Raw genomic sequence first — 9,840 nt, forward strand, 5'->3', positions numbered from 1 at the left:
CCTCCCTTTGTTTTTATTCCTGTCTTTTATCCTTTTTTCATATGGCTCATTATTGTCCGTACATCACATGTATTTTGTGCTTTGTTTTAATTGTGCATTTATTTGTTCAGAACTTTGTAACTGTGTTTTGAAAAGTGCTATATAAAGAAAGTTTATTGTTATATAATTAATAGTAGATGCGCAGAACGAAGTGCGGCGTGATGCGCAGCTTGATGCGCAGTATGATGCGCACTTCTTCTCCACATGATTGACGTTGGTCATTATAATGCACTACACTTCCCAGAATGCCGTAGTTCCTTCTCGACGTAGCAACAACCAGTTACCGGGACAGTTCATTTAGATACAACTAATAAAATAATGTATTGTATGCAATGAATAGGAACGCTTAGCCCTAACTCATAATTTATGTATTGACCATGAGACCAGCGTCATCCCTCTCTCTCCTTTAGGCCTTGCGTCAGTAGAATTAGCTAACGTTAGCCGGCTAACTGTTAGCTTCAGTTAGCCACAAGTCGCTGGTTGTTGACACTTTCTGTCGACATGTATACTTTATTATCCGGACTGTACAAGTACATGTTCCAGAAGGACGAGTACTGCATACTGATCCTGGGGCTGGACAACGCGGGAAAGACGGTAGGGCGATATGTGGTTCACGTTACTCAGTGACATGTTAATCATACACTTTACACTTGCACTCTACACTTTACTACACTTCATTACTTATTACCACTGTCTTAGTTTCTCTTTTTACTTTAGCTTGTATTCTTGCTGCTATGTGGATGTTGAGGAACCAAGCCTAGGAATTGTACTCTTGTGTACTTACAATACATACTATACTACGTACTGTACAACAAGATTCTGATTAATCAAACCTTCGTAAATCCACAACAATAATAATAACGTCCCTTTTTGTCTTGTTCTGTCCTCTTAACGCTGTCCAAGTCATCCTGTTGTTCTCCCTGTTGTCTGTCTGGCAGACCTTTCTAGAGCAGACCAAGACAAAGTTCAGCAAGAACTACAAGGGGATGAGTTTGTCTAAGATCACCACCACAGTCGGCCTGAACAGTAAGGGTCTGCCTAAATAGTTATTTGCTAGATACGACATCGCTCCAAACCCTTAATCCCTGTTCCTTGTGTCTCGCCAGTCGGGACCATCGACGTGGGCAACGCTCGCCTTATGTTCTGGGACCTCGGAGGTCAGGAGGAGCTGCAGTCTCTGTGGGACAAAGTGAGTCGACAGCACTGACATGTTGCTAGGGACTGTTGTCATCAAATGACTAACATCATCATGTATGGGATTTTATTTTTTGAGCTTAAGTGAAACAGCACTTTTTATGACTAATCGTGCAAGCACTTTATTTTCTTACTTTTTAGAATAGGTTAATAAAACAAAGGATATTGATATCTATTTTCTTTGGTTGAATAATTTTTTGCTCTTGAATCCCGTTTTAAAACGCTCATCCTTCAGTACTACGCAGAGTCCCACGGGGTCATCTATGTCATCGACTCAACAGATGAAGAGCGCCTCTCAGAGTCAAAAGAGGCCTTCGGTACGTATGCACTTTGCCTGCTCTCTACGCATTAAAGTTACACTACTGCAGCAGCACGCACACAAAGATGTACAATCTCACTGTGCCAGTCGCTGACTTGCGCACACATCTTATAAGAACAACCCCCAGAGGTTAGCAACGGATCCCTCCTCTGTGGAGGTTATTGTGTCAACCTATCATTGATTGGATAAACAGGTACGGAGTGTCGTATTATGTTTTGTTTCCGACAGCCAGACATAAGAATAAAATGCATAATCAGAACCTGGATTTTTATAATTTCTAAACATCATTTGGACGTATTTACTTTCCACATCTTCTCAATTTATAGAGCAAATTCTTCTGGATTTGGTCGATGCTTCACACACACTCGGGGTCAGACATGCTTGCGTACGCGTGACCTTAAGTTAAATCGCAGGCGGCTCTGGGAAGGTCTGTCTGGCGTCTCTGAGTCGTAACGTGGACGGTCCCACACGTCCTGTATGCTGAACTGTGGCCCAGTTGAGTCTTGCAGCTCCCTGACTTCACTGCTCTGTCTGCATCTTCCAGAGAAAATGATCACCAGCGAGTCCTTGGAAGGAATCCCACTGCTGGTCCTGGCCAACAAGCAGGATGTAGAGGTACGCTCTCTTTTTGGGTCCTTTTCTTCAGGGTTGCCGATAAAGCATTCATCATGTTTCGTCTACATATGAACGTTCACTACAGAAACAGCACCACACTCTGCAGCCACAGAGATCCTAGTGGCCACAATCCTGCCAGGCTAACTCGTATGATTTTCTCAATGGTGAGCACATGGGAGGGCATGTAGTCCACCAAAGAAGGAAGATGGGAAAGGTCTGTTGAAAGAAAAGATTTAGGTGGAGCTACTCGGCCAAAGTGCGCTCTCTGCTACCTGGTAGCCTTACATGACGAAGACGAGCCACCAAGAGCCGCATCGAGTAGTAGAGAGACGACACGTGGAGGATCACGCTGTCGGTCTGGTTCTGTGTTTAGTACAACGGGGGCTCATGCATGAGGCTGCAATTCGGGCCATGATGCCAATTTTGATGTGTTCCTACTCGAAGCCTGCTGAGCGTGGAACACCAAGGTGGACAGAGCATTGCAGACATTAGACAACATAAAAAAAAAAGTTTTTAGATAATATTCTATATTCTTTTTTTTATCTTATTCTTTTACAAAATGCTGCCTCGCCAACCACTTCAATGACATTGTATCAATAGTTTGGTGTCGAGGTAATGTTCAGTACGACACGACTTCAGTCTCCGTCGGGCGGTCGGCTTAGCTCAGGAGGTAGAGCAGGTTGACTTGTAACCGGAAGCCACTCTTCCCCCGAGTGAGACGCCTCACCTCACTGCCCCCGACCAGCCGGCTGACCCTGGCGTGGGGGACTCCACTCTATGTATGGTCCTTTGTAAGTCCATTTGGATAAAAGATTCTGCCAAATGTAAATGTCAACTTGTGACAACTACGGAAGAGGATTAGAGCCACACATGTAAAAAAAAATTAAGTCCTGACTTTATTCTCAGAATTCTGAGAAAAAAGTCAGAATTCTGACATTAATCTCAGAATTCTGACATTAATCTCAGAATTCCGAGAAAAAAAGTCAGAATTCTGTTTTTTTTCCTCAGAATTTTGACATTAATCTCAGAATTCTGACTTTAATCTCAGAATTCTGAGAAAAAAGTCAGAATTCTGAGATTAAAGTCAGAACTACGGGTATCTGTAAGGACCAACCTCCGTGGGAGAGACACTTTGCTTTATGCAGTAGGAGGAAACCTATGGAAAGACAAGAAGGCCACATTCCGGCCCTAGAATGGCGCGGTAAAAGTGCAAAACCGCACGGATTCCGTGCGGTTTGGCAAGAATTCCGTACGGTTTCCGTACGGAATTGAATGACTAATAGCGTGAATGACTAATAGCCGCGGCTATTAGTCATTCACTCCGGCTATTCGTTATTCACTCCGGCTATTAGCTATTCACTCCGGCTATTAGGTATGCAGAACGAGCCCTCCCTCTTCTTTGCTTGACCACTAAATTTGAAGGCTGTCTAACCAATCAGTGAAGATAAATACCAGACTAAAGTAACGCATTGTCGAGACTAGAGCTGCAGTGCCTCCATGTTTCGCCGTAACATAAAGCTGTGTTGTCTTTACTAGTTTCACTACAATGTAATGACCACCACTAGCTAGTGGAAAATACATTTGTGTCTAGTACAGTGATATATTTGTATATGTTAGGCTATGTATTGAGATGGCAGTGTGCGAAATACCCGTCAATATTCGGGGATGCCCTCATCCCCAGATTGTTCTCGATATGCAGTAGCCAGCTAGGCCATAACATTACAATATTTCATGGATGCAAGCAAGCCAAGACAATCAATCTATATTTATAGCCTACATGAAAACACACACACGCACGCACGCACGCACGCGCGCACGCACGCACGCGCGCACGCACGCGCGCACGCACGCACACTTTAAACACACTGGCAAATCAATAGGAGCCTGCATTGGCTAAAGTTGTTGGGATGCACGTTATTTTATAACAGGGAGGGGAAAAGTTGTGCATTTCAATGCAAACACGACAATAATTGGCACCGTTCTTGCGCACTCAGAAGAACATGAACTGAATAAATGCCAGGTATATAGCATATCGGAGACGGGCAAACCATCAGTGCATTTGCAAATGAGAGCCTGCAGTATGACCGATCTTGTGACATTATTTAACCATCCATCTACAGCTAATACGATCAGACAGATACATCATTGATTACATATAAGCCCACAACAAGCCCAACATCACCACGGCAGGTGCGCTCTCTCTCGCACATTCACACAATCACTCCAACTTCTCCAACTCCAAGGCAAAGCTGTTTCACTAGGACCACAAACAACCACAACTAACCAGCCTACATATCCACAACAATGCACAACAATCAGTTCTATACATTGCGTCTATCTTCTGTTTGGCGCACACGGCTAATTTGCATACTTGCACAGGACTGTCGGCTCCGCTTGTCAAAAAAATAGAATGTATTTGTGAATACATGCTTTGAATTCTGAATACTGGACTTGGTGAGCTTCGTAGACGGGCTCTGATAAAGCAAAGTGTCTCTCCCACGGAGGTTGGTCCTTACAGATACCCGTAGTTCTGACTTTAAAGTCAGAATTCTGACTTTAATCTCAGAATTCTGAGAAAAAAGTCAGAATTCTGAGATTAAAGTCAGAATTCTGACTTTTTTTCTCGGAATTCTGAGATTAATGTCAGAATTCTGACTTTTTATCTCAGAATTCTGAGATTAATGTCAGAATTCTGACTTTATTCTCAGAATTCTGAGATTAAAGTCAGAATTCAGACTTTTTTCTCAGAATTCTGAGAATAAAGTCAGAACTTAATTTTTTTTTACATGTGTGGCCCTAATCCTCTTCCGTAGACAACGGATTGTTTTGATTTAATATTTTTTCCATTAAACCGTACAATTATTTAAACAGAATCTACAGAGCCTTGTATATTTGTATTCATTATATATGGCCTCTCACTCAAAATAGCATTCATCACCTCCTGAAAAGATTGTATTAAGATTTGATTGTATTAAGATTTGATTGTATTAAGATTTGAATGGATTGGTTTAAAGGTACGGCCACACCAAACGCGTTACCCGCGTAACACGCGTATAAAATCGGCAATTTTTCCATAGGGAACCATTGGTTTACGCGCGTATGAGGCGCGTACATGCGTTACATGCGTAAAAGCAACATTTTACTCGCGTTAGGGGCGTATGAGGCGCGTATATATACGCGCGTATATATACGTTCAAAAAATTGAACTTTTTACGCTCATACGCGTGATACTTAGCCGCAATAGCCAATCAGCGTGGAGCTTGACCCGACGGCACTGGCAGAGAGTAGTGACGCTTGCACAGAAGCATACGGCGACATCTTCCTTTATTCTGGGTGGAAATAGTAACATAGTTACGCCATTAAATGCGTTTATGGAAACATTTTTAGCGAGAAATGTGCATTTTACTTTCATAATGTTCACTCTGTGAATGTGAAGGATGTTTGGTTTGATAGTTATGACGAAGAGTGAACGCTCCGTTCACTTGCATGGACAGAGTCTCTGGTTGCTAAGCAACCTCAACGTCTTGGCGGACTATTTCTCTGCTGATCAACACTACGAATGCTGGAAACACCAGACACACCATGTGAAGTTATTTAATCCGATTATTGTTATTTATATCCGAGATTATTTAATCTAACCCGATCCAAGCTCTATCATGCACCCAAACACGGCGGCGTTTGGGTTTACTTCCTCGGACTCCTAAATCCAGCGCAGCCACAGGCGCGTAGCTGCGTACGTGGGACCATTTTTGACACAAAATGGTCAAGCAACATTTTAGCTGCGTTAGGGGCGTATGAGCTGCGTATGGTACGCGTTTGGTGTGTTCGTACCATAAGACTTAAATGGATTGGATTGCAATTGGAAATTGATGGAACGTGCATACGGGCCGACCAAACGACCAGCGACCAGATCTTGACAGACCTATATAATGGACATGTCTGAACTAAAGGGGTTCCACGGCTTAGTACCTAGTACCCTGTTATCAGAGGGGACCATTCTGTAATCCTGTAGCCTATCGGTTGGTAGGGACCCTACCTTCCAAAGAATCCCCTCCTGCCCAACCAGCACTATCTTCCAATCTATTATGATGTAATGACTGCATTTTAGTGACCAATTGATCGGCCACAGATCATCTGCAGCCAATCAAACCCATAGATGCATGATTGGCCTATCTATTTATAATCTGCCGATTGCAGTAACCGATCACGTGAACCAAAGAGGTGCCCAAGATGAATGGTCGACATAGCGCACCGCCATTGTTTCACTTGGTAAATTAATGTTTGTCCTACATTTGACATTATTCCTCTTTAAATTGTGCTTACTCAATAGAGGTAGGCTACACATAACTATAGACAGCCTCAGTTCAAGGACGCAATACTCAGCCTGCAACTCACTTGAGAACGGCCTTCAGTTTCTGTCGTTATTTCAGTTTGCACAAAAAGAGTAGAGCTATACATCCGACATTATCACACATCCCCATGTTTCCTGAAACTATTATCCACAGGACAAGACTTCTCTCCGTGAATTCCATATGTGAACTGGCTACTCCACCGCTGTAGTCCAAGATGGCGTGTCTCTTAACCATATAATCCAAGCACTAGGATGGCATCCATTTACAACATAGTCCCTACAATGTGCAGCATTTGAAAAATACTTTCCGATGCTTTCCCAGTGGCTGGACCCAAGGCTGAGCCATAAGTACAATGTTTCGTGTTAATCGCGTGTAGTCTGTGTATTCATGTAAATCCGCTTTGTGCAAGATTAGTCAAACATGTCATATGTTTTGATTCTTCCGCATTTCATTGGATATGCCAGACTTCACGTGCAATGACAAACAGGGAGAACAATAGCACAGTCCATGACCGATCTGCTGCAGGGGACTTGGTTTGACAGATGTCCAGACGATCAAACCCTACAAATCCAATACAAGAGGGAGACTAAATTGACGCTCCAAACTCACTGTACAAACAAATTATTGGACGAGCCCCCACTTTGTTACGCACCTGGCCTAGGGGCGCCAGGCTACACAACAAAAAGACGGGAGACAACAGTTTCCCAATCAAAATAAGTATTTAATCAAACCAAACCAATCCAAGTGCTCAACTTATAATAAAAGTATGGGATGTGGAAGTCCGTAGTGTGGAGTGTGTATGCATGAGTGGATTATAGGTGTGTGTGTGTTGTTTCAACATAAGTGTTGAAAGGTGTGCATGGCTATGGAGCTGAAAAGAACAGAGAAGGAAGGACTGGGGAAGCAGACTCTTATAGGGCGTTGGCACCCGGGCCCAGGTGCACGCCAATCACTCCCAATGACCAATTAAGTAGGTCTCTGCTCCCCAGTCCTAGAAACAAATGGAAGACACAACATACAGGGAACCGTCACACTCCCCAGTCAAGGCATTCTAATTTAAGGAGCCATTGAGCCCATTGATTGGGGGAATTCAACAGTATGTGAGGCTGGTTCAGACTACACGATTCTCAGATATTCCTCACGATTTAACATGTCACACTATGCGATCCCAGAGCCAGGAATTCGGGCCTTGTCTCGTCAGAAGACTGGCCACACTACAAGATTCGAGGTTGCGATGCTCTAGAATCTTTCGGCCCTGTCCACAATAACCCGGGTAAATAGAAAAGCGCACATTCGCAATGAAAACGATCTCCATCCACACTCCAATCGTTTTCATATCGTTTTAGGAATGTTTTGCATCGATGTTCCACACTGAAATTATTTTGATAAACAGTTCTTGTCATGGTTACGTGACACCTGCCACGCCTCTGTTTATATTATAGGCGCGCGATCAGCTGTGATAGTTGCAGTTGACTTCTGGCTAATTGTTTTCACTTACAAGCAAAAATATGGCTCAACGCTGCTGCAAGTATTTCTACGGTTTGCATCTTTGCGTTTTTTTCCCATCGCTTAAGCACGGCAATTACAGCACTTGCCTTTGGCGTTGGAGTAACGAATATGTATGAGACAGTCTGTCGAGTTGTAACCGAAGATGCATGAGTATATTGCACAGAGAAATCATACTTTCCATTTCACCTGCCATTTTTCGATGAGCGTCTCGCTGTTGAGCACAAGGTTGTGGCAGCATCATGGCAGTGTCATGGAAACCGAACGTCATCGTTTCTGAAAGCCTCTGTCTACCCTGAACACACCTCAACGCGAACCCAGCATTTTCACATTCATCCACCTCAGCGATCGTTTTTGAAAAGCATTGTTTTCAGTGAGTGTGGACAGGGCCTTACTTAGTATCGTTCACGACACATGCAGCATCAATGCCGCAACAAAGTCTAAATAAAAATGGTATACTAGGCATTATGATGGCGGTCCTCTGCGTAGTGCACTGAAGTCTAGTAGGCTAGAGATGCGCAGATGAGCTGTAATGTCATCCCGATTTTGAGTTGCGTGTTCTGCGTCCCGACAAAAGCCTGTCGGCTTACTAAAATGTCCAACCACTATGAAATGTCCCCTGTTGTCAGCGAACACAGCCAACGTGGTCATATTATAGCCCGATCATTAACTAAAAGCCACAGAGAAAGAATAAAGCATCCAGCATATGATTTCAACAATGTGTGAGGGCATACGCAGCATGGATGATCGCACAGTGGAATGTTTAGGCCTATGGAAAGCCAGCCAGCGCGCGCTGGGCGGAAATTTCAGAAGCAGGGAGTTTATAGTAAAATATAATTTGTCAGTTTGCCGTTTTTCTAGTCAAAATGTTAACCTACTTCTTATTTATTTATTTCAACCCCGACCCACTCGCAATTCCTCCATGTAGGATATAACTTATTTTCATGCAGTCCACCCAACCCGTGGATTATCCACGGTGTCTGCGGGTATGACGGGCAACCGCGCATCTCTAGCCTACTAGTCTTTACTTTACTAGTTAGTTCTTTAATAGTTAGTTAACACTGCCCGTGTGGTCCAGCTGTTTGCGGCATTCCCTCAAAGTCAGCAATGTATACGTCATGTGCTTTCCACCAATTTCTGGCATGCCAATCTTTCGTTGTGGGGTTTTCGAACAGACGAAAAAATCGCAGATCGCAAGCAAACATTACATGTCACATCGCAACATGGTCTCACAGGAATCCGTGAAATTACTACGGTCGGACGCTTAACTTGAAATCCGTGGCCACATCACGGAAACACGCCGATATCCGTGTGTGAGCCATGGAATAACAGTGTCATTTACTTGCATTGGAGCAAGTCCGTGTCCACATCACGGACAATTGAAGTGATTCCGTCAGACCACCACGGATTTTGAGTTAAGCCCCCGCTGTGGTCAAATGTGGCACACACACAGATTCCCGTTTCAATCTGTGCTCCCGTTTCAATCTGTGTGTGTGCCACATTTGACCACAGCGGGGGCTTAACTCAAAATCCGTGGTGGTCTGACGGAATCACTTCAATTGTCCGTGATGTGGACACGGACTTGCTCCAATGCAAGTAAATGACACTGTTATTCCATGGCTCACACACGGATATCGGCGTGTTTCCGTGATGTGGCCACGGATTTCAAGTTAAGCGTCCGACCGTAGTAATTTCACGGATTCCTGTGAGACCATGTTGCGATGTGACATGTAATGTTTGCTTGCGATCTGCGATTTTTTCGTCTGTTCGAAAACCCCACAACGAAAGATTGGCATGCCAGAAATTGGTGGAAAG

General features: G+C 43.8%; 1 protein-coding gene across 1 annotated transcript; it reads left to right on the forward strand.

Annotated features, from left to right (window-relative positions):
* The first annotated feature begins 274 nt into the window (after nucleotides 1-274).
* LOC130390518 (ADP-ribosylation factor-related protein 1-like) lies at nucleotides 275-4,661 on the forward strand. Its single transcript, XM_056600521.1, has 5 exons — nucleotides 275-633; nucleotides 978-1,065; nucleotides 1,146-1,228; nucleotides 1,469-1,550; nucleotides 2,097-4,661. Exons 1-5 carry the CDS (start codon nucleotides 541-543, stop codon nucleotides 2,237-2,239), a joined length of 489 nt encoding a protein of 162 aa, XP_056456496.1. The 5' UTR covers nucleotides 275-540; the 3' UTR covers nucleotides 2,240-4,661.
* Nucleotides 4,662-9,840: the final 5,179 nt, after the last annotated feature.

The sequence above is a fragment of the Gadus chalcogrammus genome, chromosome 1 (genome assembly GCF_026213295.1).
Source record: "Gadus chalcogrammus isolate NIFS_2021 chromosome 1, NIFS_Gcha_1.0, whole genome shotgun sequence".
Taxonomy (NCBI): Eukaryota; Metazoa; Chordata; class Actinopteri; order Gadiformes; family Gadidae; genus Gadus; species Gadus chalcogrammus.